This window comes from Daphnia pulicaria, chromosome 4 (genome assembly GCF_021234035.1).
Source record: "Daphnia pulicaria isolate SC F1-1A chromosome 4, SC_F0-13Bv2, whole genome shotgun sequence".
NCBI classification, from domain to species: Eukaryota; Metazoa; Arthropoda; class Branchiopoda; order Diplostraca; family Daphniidae; genus Daphnia; species Daphnia pulicaria.
The window spans coordinates 12680465-12697585 of NC_060916.1; the positions used below are offsets into that span (position 1 = coordinate 12680465).

Here is a 17121-nt window from a genome sequence, read left to right on the forward strand (position 1 = left end):
ATCCAATTTAAATTTTGGTGCTCTAGCCCCCCTCGTCTCTTTGTTGTTGTCGTCGTCTGCACTTTGTGTGTGCGCTCGCGTAACATTCGCTAATAGGGATCGGTCGGGATTAGTCGGTCGACTTGTCTTGTGTATTTTCTTCCGTTCAAGTGCTCGTCGGCGGGAGTCGTTTGGCGGAAACAAAATTATCGGTCCCGCGTGACGTTGGCAGAAAAACGAGACTCCCCCCTCCAGGGGATTTAAAAAAAAAAAAAAAAAAAAAAAAAACTGACTGGGATTAGAGAGAAACCCGATAAGAGCTTTTTTTGCCCGTCTAGAAAAAATTCGATTCCATTTTGTTTGGCTGGATCGTGGAAATCCGAACTCTCCGCCAAATTTTCTAAAATTTTAATTTCTTTTTTATTCATTTCATTTCACAGTGGATCGGCTGAAGTCCACCACGGATTCCGCAACACCAAGGAGTCGTCGTCGTCTTCGTATCCAGCTGCGTTGGCGGTGATTCCGCCGACTGGCCAACAACGACTGGGAGGCAGAGATGCCCAGTCCCCGGCGGATCATCGATCACGATCGATTTTCTCTCCAACTTCATCATCCAGCAATAGTTACGTCAACATGCAACACTTTCCAACAGCAGCAGCAGCAGCTTCTTCTTCCTCTTCTTCCGGCGGATATGTCCCTTATTCGAGGCCTCCGGCTCCGCTGCCCGAGGCGGCCCTGCTAGAGGACCAGCAGTCGCCCTACCCCGTCAGTCCAATGCAGAGCCTGTCCATGTCGTCGCCGTCGTGGCAATGGCCGGATCCGAGCGCCTGCTCCAGTTCCGTCTCTTCCGCCACGGCCCAGGCCCAGGCCGACGAGGAGGAAACCCACTACGCTTCCCAGTTGCGATCCTCGATGGCCGCCCTCCTTCACGGCCACATCCGCCAGTCGTCGACGGCCTCCAACGCTTCGTCGACTTTCTCTTCTTATTCCGACGAATTCCGCTCGCCCGTCGACTCGTCCGCCATCGTCGCCACCCTGGGCATCCCCTCGCCATCGGCCGCCGTCGCCAATTCCGCAAGGACCAACTACGCCTCCAACAATCATCCGCCGGCCTCTGAAAGTGGATACGAGACGTACGCCGATGTCGGCGGATGCTACGGCAGTTACAACAACAACAACAATGCGGCCGTCAGTCCAGTGATGGTGGCCGCCAACTCGTCGTCTTCACCACCTCCTCCGCTTCCGCCCGTTCGAGACGCTTCCAGCTTGAAATACGTCAAGTACGGGCCGGGCCACGAGAAGCATCCGTCGTGGCCCATGCCCAACAACAGCGGAGTGACTAGCCCCTCGTCTTCGTCCGGAAACAACCAAGCCGTTCCCCAACAACAGCAACAACAACAACAACCCGGAAGTCAGCGGAGTAAATCGTGGACGGAGCAGACGGATTACCCCAAAGAGCCGGCGGCTTCCTATGCTCGCCCAGTTCCATCCGTCCGTCCGGCGTACAGCCAACAGTTGAAGACGGTCATGGAGAATTGCGAGCGCATTCCGCCGGAAGTGTACCAAGCCACGGCCCAGGGGTCGGGGCCAGGTGGCGACCACATGTCGCACATGCTGGACCCTCGCGCCGGATACATTCTGCCCTCGTACGACTGCGACGGGCGCAACATTGACGACAAGGATTACACGATCCCCTCGCCGCCGGAACGGGACATTAGCGGCCCCAGGTTAACCCTGTACAACACGGGCAGCGGCGGTGGAGTGGTGATGGTGACTGACCGGCCCGGATCGACTTCGGACGGCTCGGGCGGAGGCGACTACGCCAAATACGACGACATCCAGCAGTACTCCCACTCGGAAGGATATTCCAGTTACGTTCCATCCGAATCGAGTTACGTCAGCGTCAGCGGAACTCCACTGCTGGATCAGCTCCGGCGCTGCGACAACGACGAGCGCAGCAACGGCCACGACGGCCATGGCGGCGGTGGAGGAGGACCCGGCCAACAATTCAAAGAGGCTCAAAGCGGCGGAAGGGATTCCGTCTCGACGGTGGTGACTCACAGCAGTTCCAGCAACAGCTCGAACGAAACTCTGCGCTGGCACGGCTCGTACAGCGACATTAGCGTCCTGTCCGGCCGCTCTTCCATGGCCGGCGCCCACCACCAGAGCGAAGCGGCCGCCGCGGCCGCCCTGGTCGTCCACAGCGCCAAGGTCCAGGCTCCGCAACGTCACAATTCCGAGAGTGTTCTCTACTACGAACGCGAGCAATCGACGACGAATCCGGCCGCCGGTGGGCCGCCAGCTCCTTCGCCCGTCTGCCCCTCATCTTCTGCCAACACCATCAACCGGATGGGTGGATGGAACCAGCGTGTGGAGCGCAAGAACCAGTGGAACGCAGTGCAATCGAGTAAACAGGCGACTCTGCCGGAAGAGTCGTCGTCGTCGTCGGTGTCTTCTTCTTGTTTGACTTCGGCCGTGGACGGAACTCCGGCCCCGCTCTCTGTGGCCGAGAGGATCCATCAGCTGGAGTGGCAGTCTCGATCCGTGCCCAATTTGACCAAAGGCTTGGAATCTTCACCTCAGCGCAACAACGCGACCCATTCCGGGGCTCCGCCGACTCGACCCACTGGACTTTCCCTCCTGGCCAACAGCTCGGACCCGCTCTCTCCATCTACCGGAGGCAGCCGGAGTAGTTCGAGCAGCTCCAGTTCGAGTTCCAGCAGTTCTAGTGTCACGGGCAACAACAGCAACACTGGCGGAAGCGGCGGATCGCCGGAAAAGGAGAGTTCAGATCCCCTGCGCAGCAAGTACACTTACCTGGACCCGGACAAGCGGATGCGGGTCGCCGATCCGACATTGAAAGCCATCCAGAAGCAGGCTCTCTTGTCGTATTACGAACGACACGCCGGCCGGTCCAGCAATGCCTCCAAATCTCCGCCACCTCCGGCCTTGCCCAGGACCATGGCCTCATCCACTTCACCTACTCATCCAGCCAAGGTACACAACAAATCAAAATAAAGAAACCTCCTCCTTTTTTTAACCTGAACCTAACCCCACACGATTGAATTGTCGACCCTAACGGATGTGCCAAGGGGCCGGATTCACGCGCTGTCGTGCAATCCTCCCCAAATAATAACAACAACAACAACAATTCAATGATGATTTTGATCTTATATTATCCTCACTAAACCTCCTCCACCACCACCACCAATAGCGACTGTCGGTCGTGATCGTGCAGTTTCGGGACTTGGCGACAGAGGGGTCATTTACCCGGGTCTTTTTTTAAAAGACTGCGTGATTCGGTTACACTACTGTTGTTGTTGTTGTTGGCATCCCGGGACTTCTTTTTCTACTTTTGGAACTTTTTTTTGTTGTTTGGAGACGGCCAAGATCTATAATTAGCGAATGGCCCCATTCCCAGTTTTGTCTTTTTCTGTTTCGACACACACGTTCCCCTCGGGGGTAGATCCTAGCGCCTTTCGGGTCATTTGGCGAGTTGACGTTGTTGGATCACGGTGCGTTTTCTGTTTACTCGAATTGTGCCACCCGAATAAGACAAAACAAAATAACCCAAGTTGGCCGTATTTTATTCCGTGAAATTTCGTTTGTTTGTTTGTTTGTTTGCACTGGGAGTTTGGAAGATGGTGAACGGGTGGCGTTCCTGGTGGACGGCCATTCGATCGCCCATCCGCTGGCTCGTCCGTCAGTGTCACCACTACCTCATCAACAACCAAAGCTTCTATCGGAGATTCGTGAGTTGGCCGTGTGTGTGGTAGTTAAAAAAGATAGAAACACACACACACACATGGGGGGGGGGATAGTTGTTTAGGGGCTGTCCGTTCAAATAAAAACCTCCGCCCTTGAATACAGCAGCAGACCTTTTGTTTGCTTCGTTCCATTGTCCATAGAATTTCTTTTATTTAACTTTTTGTTGTATTTTTAGAAAGAAAAAAAAAGGCAAACACAATGCCTCGTTGTAAATGTCCAATCTTGGCCGTTGATCAACAGGTCCTTTGCTCTCTCTCTCTCTCAAGTCCAAGGTTGAACCCCCAGCCACGCAATCGTGGGGTAATTCTTATGGAAATGTGTGCGCAGTTTGGTGGGGGCCAGAGAGAAACGAGGAAAAAGTTGTGAAGAAATGAATAGAAATTGTGAAGTCAAATCAAATTGTTGAAGGCTCTGGCATGCAGCTTGGTGAGTTGTTGGATGTGTCTCAAGTTCTTTTGGATTAGTCGCAGAGTCTGAAACCGTCCACCAAAGTGGCAGTGGGGGAGGGAATGCTGCAGGAGATTTTGCTCGCTGAGCCATGAGTTGTGTGTGTGTGTGTGCAGGGGGGAAGAGCGAAATGCACAAGTCATAACCCATTTGTCTCATGTCTTGGGGGTTTGGCTGGCAACGGTCCCAGTTATGCAGAAAACCGGTCAATCTGGCATAGCTCAATCTGTTGTGGCAGGGCTGGTGGTATGATGTGAGTCCCCGAGTCACCAGAAACCCACCCCTCATCAGTCTTCATCTCTTGAGGTTCTACACGTGTCAAATTGCTCCATGTGAAGAGTCCTATTAAAAAGAGCCATTCTTCCCCTGCATCAGCTATTCCACGACTTGACACATATTTCTATCTCTGGTGTTCTCGTTCAGTTTCTTTTCTAATGTTATCCAGTTTTCCTCCTCCCCTTCTTTTCTTCTCCCCTCCTCACCCAAAGTCTCTTGATGGATTACCTGACATTCAAAGAAGATAATGACTTATTATTTTTTTTCTTTTTCTACTTTTATCTCATCATCTAGAATGACGTCCAACCAGCTGGGAGCGTCAACAATTCTTCAACCTCTCCCGAACTCGTTAGGTAAGAATCAATGCAAATTTGATTTTTTGTCTTACTTTGTTCTTCTTCTTCTTCTTCTTCCTTTTCAGTTTAATCTTCAATTACCATCAGATCTTGGGGATTTGTTTATTGTTTTTGGGCTTTTGTTGATTGCGTCTGCAATGACGCCAATAATGGCGTGGTTAGGCCAGTGCAGTTCAGATGGCGTTGATAACCCACTCGTTTTGTCGAGTTGAAACGGAATTCTAAACGGACGTTCTCGATTCCAAATTCCACTGAGCGTGTCGTGAGAACTTTCGCCCCGTCGGCCTCTTTCATCCGAGATTTCTGTTTAGTTTTATTCCTCCTCCTATTGTTGTAACTTATGAAGTTGGTCATAGAAAAAAACTCTTGACAGTTTTGATTATTATTCCACGGTCTGGTCGGTCGGTTGGTGTGCCAGTGGAGAACCGAAAGTCAAGAAGTTTAAAATGTCACTTTTCGTTCTCCTTTTTTTATTTTTTAAAAATTGAAGAGAGTCTCGGGTTGCGAGTATTATAACGAAACAACCGTTTCGAAAGCGACCCGTCATCCGAAGCCTTTAAAAACATTTTCTTCCTTCCACCTCCCAACCGGATCCGAGTCCGTCCGACTTGCGTACGAGCAAAAATGTTCATATTTTTTTAATTTTTCTCTCTTCTTCTTCTTCTTTTATGCTTTTTTCCTCCTTCGTCGTTATGTGTGCCAGAGAACGTAGCTAGAGAGAAAACGGATAGCGTGCTGGATAGCGTAAGTAATCCGATTCCGCACGGTTGGAACGAAGGGAAGAAAAAGAAAAATTTGAGGTAGTTACTATAATCCCCCCGTCGGTTGTTGTTTTTCCTCCTATCTCTTCCTTCCCGTGTGTTGGTGGTGTTGGCGGGAGCCTCCCCCGATAACGATGTCAAAAATCTGGTTATCAAAAACCCAGGCTGGTAGTATTTTATTTCTCTTGTACAAATCTCTCCGGAACGTTCGGCGCGGGACTGGTTTTCTCTTTGGGTTGTATCAAATCTTTAAAAGAGCATGAGGAATGATTTCATTTGTATTTCACGCACAGCTGCTGCTGCTTGTTGTTGCTGTTGCGCCAGGATCTATCTTATCTATCTCACTTGAAGGGGGAGAGAGCCTCGTTTCCAAATACCTGGACAGCATTTTGGTAAAAAAGAAGAAGAGATTCTTTGACGGGCAGATTCCATCCCTGAGTATAAAGAAAACCTTTCACTTGTAATTCCTCTGGTGCGTCATGGCGCACTATCCTCCCACTTAAACAAGTTTTCTTATTTTGTTGATGATTGAATCCACACGCCGTCCGAGTTTTAAAAAGAAAGAGAGAACTTGTTGCGTCACATATACAACAGAAAACGTGTGCGCCTCTCTGGTCACGATTCTCCGGTTCGCCCAGCTCCATCCGGTCTTTCACTTTCCACCAACAAACAAAGAACGTGGACTTCTCTAGTCTGTTTACTTTTAGTTTTTCTTTTGAATAAATTCAATTTGATTCTTTGATTAGAAATCGAATAAATGTTTAAATTTTGAAAAATCAAAACGGCGGGAAACCTTGAATGGATCGTTTCCGAGTGTCGGAAACTTTCAAATAGTTTTGCGCAATTTCCGTCAGGAATTTTTGTGGCCGATGCCAGTTCGTGTTTTGGGTTGGCAAACTGGACACACACACACAGAGTCTGGAGCTCGGGCACCCAAGGTAAACAGAAAGCGGCTCGAATGACCGTCGTACAACTTCCCCTGCCCAACAACAACAACAACCCGAAAAATAAATAGAAACAAAAAAAAAACCCATCTCACATCCGGAATGCGTGGCGTCACACAGTCAGGGGGTGGTGGTGGGACTGCGTACAGCGTTTGCCAGTTATCTTGATTTCAAATCCAAGTGTGTGTGTGTAACAATAATGAGCAGCTGACGTCATCCAAACGGAACCAAACAAAACAACAAAATGGGCTAGGCTGCTGGAAAATGTTTTTTTCAAACTAATCGCCAAAACAATTCTTTTTCCCAGAAAGAAATACTTTCTTCTCGTTTTTATTTATCTATTTTTTTAAATAAAATCAAAATGGCGCCATTTTTAGTCGATTCCGTCACTCCGCCAGGGGACTACCAGCAGCAGCTGAGACGGCCCGGAATGTCGTCATGGCCCGTTTACACGCTCATTGCCCAAATTACACGCATCATACTTTGAATATCATTTGCGCATACGTACACAGAGTCGCCAACACACACACACCCAGTTCTTAAAAAAAGAAAGAAAAAGGAATGGGGTTTACTTATTATTTATACGACCTACTTCAAAAAATCCTTCGCTTTTTTTCCCCAACGATTCGGGAGATTTTTCACGTCCAGCTGCTGCTCCCTTAACGTGCATTCAGCACACAGGTGTGAATGGGAAACATTATTTTTTCTTAGTTGGAGATTCAATAGTATTTATTCAAAAAAAAAAAAAAAAGATTTTGTCTTGTGTGAATAATCGACGGCAGTGACTCGTCGGGAATCCGTTGCGTGATTGGCCATTTCATCATTTTTCTGTAACGGTCTCTTTTTTTTTTTTTTTTTAAATTTCTAAATTCAAATTTTTTTTGTTTTTATCTTTTGACCGAAGTCAAAAGAAAAAACGAGAACAGACACGGGTCCGTTTGAAAACTCCTCCCGACTAGCCCCCTCCACCCGAATGAACGTTTGGGGTCCGTGATCTCCTGTTTGTGTCATGTGGCGGGTATCCAAAACCACCCGAAATCCGCCCAGCGTTTGGTAAACGCCTCCTCCTCCTCCTTCTTCTTTTTTCTTCTTTAGCTTTTCCCCCTCTCTCTCACACAAATGCGTGTGGCGATATCAGGCGGGAGAGAGCCGGGACTCTTTTGTGTGTGTTGTTTGGTCTCTGCACACGTCCAACATTTTGTCGTGGGTTGAACCGCCAGCCCAGGGACGGGTCGGCGGGAGTTGGCTCCAGTGAGAGCATCGGGTCGCTCGTGTGTGTGTCGTCTGTCGTTGTGTGTGGTGGCGTCAGGAGCCTCTTTTTACAGGATAACGACAGAGTGGCGCTAGTAATTAGTCAGGAATTTCAGTCTCTCTGGCGCAGTGAGTGAGTGAGTGAGTGTCTGTTTTGGTTATCTCCTTTGGGTTGTGCCACTGGTGGAGGCCTCATCAGGTGATTGTCATCGACTCTTCTCCCCCTCAACAACAACAACAGTAAAGGGGAGAGAGAGAGATTTTATTTTACGACCGGAATAGTGTTGTTTGGGTGACAACAATGTTGCAGCAGCAGGAGCAGAAGAAACAGTCGGGCTCTGAATATAGTCGGATTAATTATCATCCGGCTAGAGCCATGATGCCGATTCCGCCGGATATCGTTGCATCCAACAACAACAGCAACAACAACAGAACGAGACCGGCGATTGGTGTCAAGCCGATACCTCCGCCGAAACCTTTTCCTCGACCTCCGCCTTCCGTCCGTCCGCCGGCCGCCCTTCCACCGCGTCCGTCATCTTCCGTTTCGTCCTCTTGTTACGTCACGTCGGCCGGCAATAGTCTGCAGCAAAGGCGCCGGCCGTTGACGTGCGTCAACGACATGGCCCAAAATCCTCTCTACATGTGCAGGTTGTCCAGTCTGTCCAGTCCAGTCCTGTCCAAACTCGTTTTCTTTTCTTTGGATGAAATTCAATTCCGTCTCGCCCCTATTCTCCCGTTTTGATTGCGTTTCATCAGCCGACAAGATTCCGACACTCCGGCAGATGGCTCTGCACTTTCACTTTTTTCAGTTTTTTCCTCCTGGATTTTGAGGAAGATAAAAAAAAGTTGACGACGGGTCGCATCGCGTCTCTCGATTGAACGATGAATTGCTCTTTGCGATAGAATGAAAAAGGGCCTGGCACAGCTGTGGGGGCATGGCCCTGGGCCGGAGGCGAAAATTGAAAGGGGATCTTTATCTCGATCCGGCGCCACCATCGTGAGTGGCAGCTGGATCGAGATTAGAGAACCACCGAAAAAATAAAAATAAAACTGGAATGCACCTCAACACTAGTCCCCCCTTTCCATTTCGCTCTTTTGCTAATTTTAGAAAATGCTGGTCCCCCCTTGTCGGGTGAAAGGCTTGACGCATCTAGCAAAGAAAAACACACCAAAGTAACTGCGCAGTGGAGTAGGAAAAATATAAAATTTTAAATTTGTAACGAAAATTTGTTTAAAAAGTTTATATTTTTTTAAATCATCGGCTGGGCGCCAAAGCGGCGGCGGCGGCGTTCATGTTTCGGGATTTTAGACTTTTGGACGTCGCCATTTTGATTATTAACTTGCGTCACAACATATCTACAACTGGGGCTCTTTTGGCAATCACAAAAGTGCTCGGTGACATCGGCGAACCTTTTTGAATAATTAAGGATCTGAGTAGCAAAAACCGACAACACAAATTTGAAAACACATTTTTTGGCTCAAGTTTCTTTCTTATTTTTATCTTATTCCTTTAATAATAACGAGCGCGGAGAGCCCATTAACCTTGAAAACAGTTGACTTTGATTAGACATTGTGGAATGTTATTCATTATCAAAACCGGCCATTACTCAAATCAAATAAAAAAACGTTTCTCTTTTGTTTTTTCTCTTTTCTAGTTCGAATGCGGCGCTGGTAGCGGTCGAATCCGGTGGTTTGTTGCCTCCGGCTTCCACTCGCAAGAGTCAACCGGGTGAAGTTGCGGTGCACATGGCTGCCAACAACAACAGCCACCACCACCAACAGCAGAAACCCGAAAGGGGATTAATTCCGCCGGAACGTCCGCCCAAGAAACCGCATTTGAGGGCCGGCGGAGGTGGAATCAGCCCGGATCAGGAGATGCGCCGGATCGAAGCCTCTGTCCAGGAATTGATGAATTTGAATCAGCAACAACAGCAGCAACAACATCAAACCAGACAGTCGGTGGCTCCTCCGCCGCTTCCGACGACCAGGAAACCTCCGGCTCCTGATCCGCCCATGTCGCCTCCTCAACGGGCCTGCCCAGTCTCTCCGGCAGCATCGACCAGTCCGGTGTCTCCGCCTCCAGTTCAAATGGTGCGGAGTTCCAGTCCGGATTTACCTCCGCCTCCGCCGCCGACGGCGGATTGCGCCGAAGTGGCCGATTTCGAGGACCCGCTGCCTCCGCCTCCGCCTCACATTGTTTTGCTGGACGATCCGTCGTCGGCAATGACGCCGCAACACAAATCTCCGTCGCCCGCACCACCTCCGACGCCGCCTCCTCCGTCGCTTCCGGCTCCGCAATCCAATGCTTCCGCCTCGACCTATCACCAAGAGTCTTACATGGCGCACCGCAAGAGTCACCACAGTCCCAACGGCGGATATCACAGGCGATCCGCCGATAATCTTCTCGAGTCTTCTTTGAACTCTCACGGTACGTTCCTAATCCGCTTTATTCCATCCATCAATTTATTCATCATTTTCTGTTCTTCCAGCCTGGGAGAAGCACTACAATGTCCGGCAGGGCAGTTCGGCCGCCACGACGTTGATTTTCTCATCGGCGGAAGCCCTTCACATCCAGTCGAGCTCCGCTGCGGAATCTTGCGCTTCGAATTGTCAAGTGAACGTGACTCCGTCGCCTCCTCCTCCGGCTGGCGGATCGGCAGTCGAGTCCAATGTCAAATCGACGTACATTTCCGAGCTGACGATCCAGACGTGCGCCGTGCCGCAGACGGAGACGCTCCCAGTTGCCCAGCAACCGGAGGCTCGTCCCACCACTCCGCAGCACACGTACCGGTCGCTGATGAACGCCAAAGCGGAGCGGTTCAATTACCTCCGCCAAGTGAGCGAAGGCCGGCCCTATCCGTCGTCTTCCACCTCGTCGTCGTCGACGGCGGGCAATTCGAAGCTGTCGGATCCCGGTCCGCCCAAATCGCTGATGGATTTGAACTTGTCGCGAGCTGCCGCTTCCGGCGTCCAGCACCAGAGGAGCCATTCGGACAGCGATAGCCCTTCGTTGGCATCGGCTTCCATCCAACCGCCAAAGCCTCCGGTGCCGCCCAAAGTGGCCCCTCCGCCGAGACCCAAGCGGCCGGAAGAGGTGGAATGCGACCAGCTCAGCAAGGACCTGATGAACCACCTGCTGCCATCCGACTCACGGCTTCACGCCTTGCTCAGCGTCCCCGATCCGGCCCAGGCGGCCGCCTGCCTCCGCACCGAGGGCCTCCTCGAAGTAACTCCTCCGCCCGCCACCGTCTCCTCTTCCTCCTCGCCCGTCTCCCTTCAAGTCACCACCCCCACGTCGATTCCCAGCCCCGCTGCCACCACTCCGACTTCGCCCAGTCACTCGTCGCTCGCCTCTCCGCAATCTCCTGTGACGTCACCGATGACCTCATCCACCTCGCCAAAGTAAGTGCCTGCCGGCCAGCCGACTGTTTTTCTTTTGGCTTCCCGTTGCTTCATTTCTCTTCTTTGTTATATTTCATCTGCGTGCAAAATGGCGCCGGGCAGAGTGTGTGACGTCGGTCACGGTTTGCGGGTTTCACCCCATTCTGACAACTTTGGGGTCGAAAGATATCACACTGAATGTATTTTTAAATTTCTTATTCGCTGGATCAACAATTTCTCAACGGTTGACGCGCTCCAGTTGCCCACAGACGGACGGATGGGGGGCGTAAGGACAAGAGTTTTTTGTTGAATTATCTTTTATTTTTGGGGGGGAAGTTTATCCGTTTCGGTGTCGAGATTTCCTTTTGTCCACTTCCGGGTCTCTTCTCTCTGTGGCTCCTTGATGTTGTTGTTGGTTTGAAGCAAGTTTCTGCGGGGGGTGCCAAATAAGTGGCAGTCTGTTTGATTTGTCAACGTGAATTGACTGTCGTTGGTGGCAGTGGCGTGCTCGACTGTGTGATGGACCGGACGGAATTGTTATTATCGGACGATTGCGATTCAGTCGTCTCGTTCTCGTCGGTTGCCAGCGCTGGCAGCTGCTTCGCTGCTTCCGGAGTCAGTCACCATATCTTTGTTGATATCAAGTACTACTTCATGTTGTGCATGAGACGGCCATTGAAATTGAATAGCCCAGCGGCATTTTTTATTTGGATCGGATTGCAATTATTTTTAACTCATTCGTTTTTTTATTTCTTTTCTTTTTCCTTCCGCCAGATCCAACAGTTGCGCACCTCTTCCGGCTACTTCGGCTTATTTTACGACGTCGGAGCCTCGAGCTAAACTGCTGACGCGTTACCATAGCAACCACATTCTCAACAGCCTCGACGGCAGCGCATCCGGCGGCGGAATGCAATACGGAAGAAACGGAGAACCCGTCGATTCCGAATTGCTCATCAAGAAAAAGGTAAAAAAAAAACAACAAATTGATTTTTTAATTTTTTTTTAAAGGAGAACAACGTGAAAATAACCAAAATCGTTTGTATAATTTAAGGAGGAGCTGGTGTCGCGACTGGCCCGAAAGCTGGACGTGCTCCGCTCTGAGCGCGAGGCCATCCAGGAGGAGGTGGAAGCCAACGAATTGCTGGGTCGCTCGGTGACGAGCCGAGTGGCTTGCGTAGCAACGCCGGCCGAGACCAACAAGGTCTTCCTCCACGTCGCCGAGGTGGACAAGATCACGGCCCTGCTTTTGGCGCTGGCCGGCCGATTGGCCCGAGCCCAAAACGCCCTCCTTTCACTTCCCAACCAAGCCGATGCCCAAGAAAAGGTAACGTGGTGGTGGTGCCGATAAATGTTGTTTTTAACTGGCCGCCCCGCGGGCGCCTGTCCAGTTCAAAGGAAACAAACGGGCCAAACGCATAATCAGATAAAAATAACGTTTTCTCCTTTTTCTCGTTGGCCGTTGGCGTGTAGATGGTGTTGGAAGGGAAGCGGGACAAGCTGCTGGAGCAGCTGGAAGAGGCGAAACGTTTGAAGGAGAATATCGACCGGCGGTCGCGCCAGGTGTCGTCCCTGCTCTCGAAATACTTGACGGAAGAAGAGTTTGCCGATTACAGCCACTTTGTCACGATGAAAGCCAAATTGGTCATTGATCAGCGAGAAATCGACGAGAAAATCAAGCTGGGCGATGAACAGCTGGCCGCTCTCCGAGAAACGCTTCATCTTCGACCCAGAGTCTGATGGCGGGAAAAACGATTTGTTTTTCAAATATGTTTTTCCTCCCCCGACGAAAAAAAGAAATTAGTGTGATGTTTTGTTTTTATTTCTTTTTTAATTTTTTTTTTTTGTTGTTGTTCCTTTTCAAGTCAAAAGAAATTGAAAACAAAATTTTTAATTTTCAATTCTCTTCATTTACCCCCTTTTCCAGCCCACAAATTTTGATTTTGATTTTTTAAAATTTTCGCTCTGGTCGCTGGACACTCATAAAAAAAAGCATTCGGGCTGGACTTTGTTGGCCTCGTCAGCTGTGACCGAAATCCGTTATCGTTGATTCGTGTCATCTGTTGTTGACGATCCCTTAACGCTCTCCGCTGGGCCATTTTGTGTGTCCATATTTTGTAAATTTTTACCTTCCCCCTCGACATTTTGGTTTTTTATTTTTATTTTTAATTCCCTTTGAAAACAAAAAAGGAAAATTGGTGATCGATTCTTCTTATTATTTGGCATGTTTTTTTAAATTGAATTTCCGCCGGAATCTGCAACACTTTATTCGTGCTGATTATATAATGCGTGTGTGTACTCTTATATTAATTCATTGTGTGTGTACAGTTCATGACGTAGAAAGAAGAAGAAGAAGAAATTGAAAAAAAAAAAACCCCAGGGCCATTCCGGACTGGGTTTTTTTTAAATTCTTTATCTTTTTGAAAGGAAAAGAAAAATGTTTGTGTAACCTTCATCTCCTCCTTCAACGTCCTCAATTGTAACGGTTGTTAAAAAAAAAAAATAACGGCGATCTCAATCCCCCTTACTCCTCCCTCCTCTATACTCTGATTTCTTAATTTTTTGATTTCCTCATTCAATTCTTTTATCTCTTATATTGGACAAATTTATAATTTTTTTTTTAAAGATTTGTGGGAAAAAATATTCGCCCGCGCTTCCTCATTTCCAAACAAAATTATTTTCCCTTACATCACACACACACACTCGCCAGGCCTCCACTGTTGTTTCTCTCTTTTCTCAATTGGGTCAGATTTTCTTTTTCTCTTTACACACAGACACACAAGTCCTTGGAATTTGTTAAATATCATATTTTAAAAAAATTATTAACCGTAAAATATGTGGGGAGGGTTTGATTTTTTCTTCTTCAATTTTTTAATTTTCCAATGGCGGATCCCGTGCTCCTCTCTTTTTTTTTTTACTGCTGCTGCTACTATGCTGCTTTTTTATATTGGTTTTTCTTTTCTCTTTTCAAATGACGGAATGTGAAAATTGATTGTCTTTTTTTTTTAATTTTTTAATTTTGGAAAAAAAAATTGTCATGAAAGAATAACGTGCCTTAAATCTTTTCAAAAGTGTCTTCTATGACTGGAAAAAATAATTTCTTGCAAGTGATGTTTTTTTATTTTTTCCATTTTTCACCACCTCCTTAATTTTCGAATTTTCTTTTGGGTCTTTCCTGCCAATGAAAAATTTGTTTAATTACCGATAAGGGGGGGATTGAGTGAGACTGGACGACGGAGGGCGAATCCCCTTTTTTTTATATATTCTATACATAATTAATCGACAATTTTGTTTTATTTTCTGTGCTTGGCGGAATTTTTTGAAATTGATGTTTTTTTTTAATTATTGGATGAAAACTCCCAAAAAAACGAAGAGAAAATAATAGAACGACATAAAAAGAAAAAATGCTGTCCTTCTCCAATTCTTTTGTAACATCACATCTAAAACATTCAATATAGAGATTTGAATAAAAAATAAAAAATAAACATGAATAAAAAACAAATCTGGATGTGATACGGTGCGAACACACACACACACACACACACACAAAGGCTGTCTGGACCGATAATATAAATTTCTCTACAGAATTCCGGGCGGAGTCGCGAAACTTCCATATCGTCATCATCATCATCATCATTTCTTTGTCTTATTTTCTTTTAGGCCTGGGTTCCATCTGGAGTCTTGACGTCGTCTAGCGGGTCGACTAATTTGCTGTGAACGTCCCACAAATTCTAAAAACCAAAAAAAAAAAGAGAAAAACAAAAATATTTTAGAAGAAAATCTTTTGCGGACAGAAGGAAAAAACAAAAATCACATGAAATGACACAGACGTCTGGACTGGCACACACACACGACAGAAAACATATCACGCGAGACAAACGGCAGACACACAAAAGTGTTGAGTGTTGTTATTGGGCAGAGACTTTTTTTTTAATTTTTCAAAGATTAAAAGGTGATGCTAGAAATTGTGCTGCTGCCTCCCTAAATGAGTTGGGAGGTATTTTTCTTTTCCCCTTCAAGCCAATGCACACACACAACAAGGGAGAGGGGGTATATAGACATGCTTTGATTTTGTTGCTCTGGCTGGACCACTTTGTGTGTTTGTACCTTTCTGTTTTGTTTTAACCTAAAGAAGGAAGGAGATCAAGATTGCTGGGGACATCTTCCACCAGCTCATTATGAACTTCCCACAGGTCCTTGATGTAGAAACGGACACCAACAGGAAATGAGAATTGATATTTGGTGTTTTGTCGTCGTGAGTGTTTTTCCCCCCAAATAGTCAAACCGAATAAAATTGAAGGCCGAGAATGAAAGTAATTGAAAACACAAAAGAAAAGAGAAAAACCCAATTCCCAGGACCTTATTCCTCAAGTTTACGGTTGAAATTCCTTTTAATACCTTGAAATATTTCACCGTCTTGACTTTGAGTTCCAGCGTGGCGTCCTCGTCGCAAATGAGGAGAGCACGGGGGTGCTGCTGGATGGCCGAGACGGTCCACATGTGGTTGACTCCTTCTTCCACAGCCTTGTAGAGAGCCAGGGCTTTATGGGCGCCGGTAATTAGCACCATCACCTGGAGGGGCGAAACAAATTCGACGTAAGTTATAGGGGACCCGTGGGATTATTCCAAAACCAAACACAAAATTTATTATTTGGCTTTTTGTCCGCATCAACAATATAATACCTCTTTGGCGTCCATTACGGTGCCCACACCGACCGTCAGCGCTTGTTTTGGAACTTTTGACAGGTCGTTGTTGAAAAACCTGGCGTTGGCGATGATGGTATCTTGTGCCAAAGTCTTCAAACGGGTTCTACCAATTTCAAAAAATAAAAATAAAAGGAAAATTAAGAAGTAGGACAAACATAACGCCGTTAAAAGAAGAAGGGGGACGATAACCATCTCGGAAAATAAAATAAACGAGCAGCCAAACAGCTACTACTATGCACTAAATTATTCTAATACTACCTGGATACGAGGGAAGAGCCGGGCTCGTTGAAAGCTATATGTCCGTCAGGGCCGATTCCTTTGGATATAATATACGAGCAACACGGCAACGAATTAGTTCCGAAAATTAACATTTTTTCAAATGAACAAATAACTACTACGTGCAGTTGACAGTTGAATATTCAGTCGATCATAAATTATGTTACTAGGCTACTATACATACCTCCGATGAAAAGATGGACTCCGCCAGCTCCTTTAATCTTCTCCTCGTAGGCAAGGCATTCGGCCTGCAAATCGCTGGCGTTGCCGTCCAGAATGTGCACGTTCTCCGGTAGAATATCAATGTGCTTGAAGAAATTGTTCCACATAAAGTAGTGATACGATTCGGGGTGATCACGCGGCAGATTGACGTATTCGTCCATGTTGAACGTTTTCACGTAACGGAAAGAAATTCGGCCTTGCTTGTGGAATTGAATCAATTTGCGGTACATGCCGAGTGGAGTACTTCCTATCGATTGTCATCATTCAATCAAAAGAAATCAAAACAAACCAAATCATTCAGTCTTGGTAACAACAGTCAGTGAAGCAGGTCATTGTTTCACATTCCAATTGTATATCTAAGACATTAGCATATTTATGAAAGCCAAACTTAGCCAATACTTTGCACGTACGGTATATCGTGTGTGTTTGATAAAAAACAAAAAGAGAGAGATTAGATAAAAACGAAACATGATTGTAATTTACCAGTTGGCAGGCCAAGGACGAAAAAGTTGTCAGGCCCGGGATTAAAATCTTTGACCCGTTTGAGAACATATCGAGCAGCCCAGTCGGTCACTAAATCGGCATTGTCTTGAATTACCAAACGCATTTTTTGTTTTTTACTCGAGTTAAGTTTTTTAGAGATGTGATGTGCAGAGTTGGCGACGGGACGGTGAATTAGAAAAACAAATAAACGGCGACCCTGCTGCTGCAATCTTTTATTATTGTTGTTGACGCCAAGCTCGACGGTTGTCGACT

At 47.3% G+C, this 17121-nt stretch overlaps 2 protein-coding genes across 4 annotated transcripts in view; one reads left to right on the forward strand and one right to left on the reverse strand.

Annotated features, from left to right (window-relative positions):
• The window catches only part of LOC124336855 (serine-rich adhesin for platelets-like), a 35770-nt gene extending 21107 nt beyond the window's left edge, over nt 1–14663 (forward strand). For both annotated transcript variants that reach the window (XM_046790698.1, XM_046790697.1), the window contains exons 3-9: nt 420–2976; nt 4765–4823; nt 9438–10210; nt 10272–11184; nt 11938–12127; nt 12215–12487; nt 12634–14663. In XM_046790698.1, the coding sequence (XP_046646654.1) occupies nt 420–2976; nt 4765–4823; nt 9438–10210; nt 10272–11184; nt 11938–12127; nt 12215–12487; nt 12634–12900 (5032 nt within the window). In that variant the 3' untranslated portion in view covers nt 12901–14663. The remainder of the gene's footprint in view (nt 1–419; nt 2977–4764; nt 4824–9437; nt 10211–10271; nt 11185–11937; nt 12128–12214; nt 12488–12633) is intronic.
• Nucleotides 14569–17117, reverse strand: LOC124337132 (glucosamine-6-phosphate isomerase-like). 2 transcript variants are annotated; one of them, XM_046791196.1, is made up of 7 exons: nt 16849–17117; nt 16328–16612; nt 16126–16183; nt 15844–15970; nt 15559–15732; nt 15268–15356; nt 14569–14891 (listed from the first exon to the last, which is right to left on the reverse strand). In XM_046791196.1, the coding sequence occupies exons 1-6, from the start codon at nt 16970–16972 to the stop codon at nt 15282–15284; spliced, it is 843 nt and encodes a 280-aa protein (XP_046647152.1). In that variant the 5' UTR covers nt 16973–17117; the 3' UTR covers nt 14569–14891; nt 15268–15281. The 2 variants fall into 2 exon arrangements, with proteins under 2 accessions (XP_046647152.1, XP_046647151.1); XM_046791195.1 differs by lacking the exon at nt 15268–15356 and having other exon boundaries at nt 16849–17114.
• Between the last annotated feature and the right edge of the window lie 4 nt (nt 17118–17121).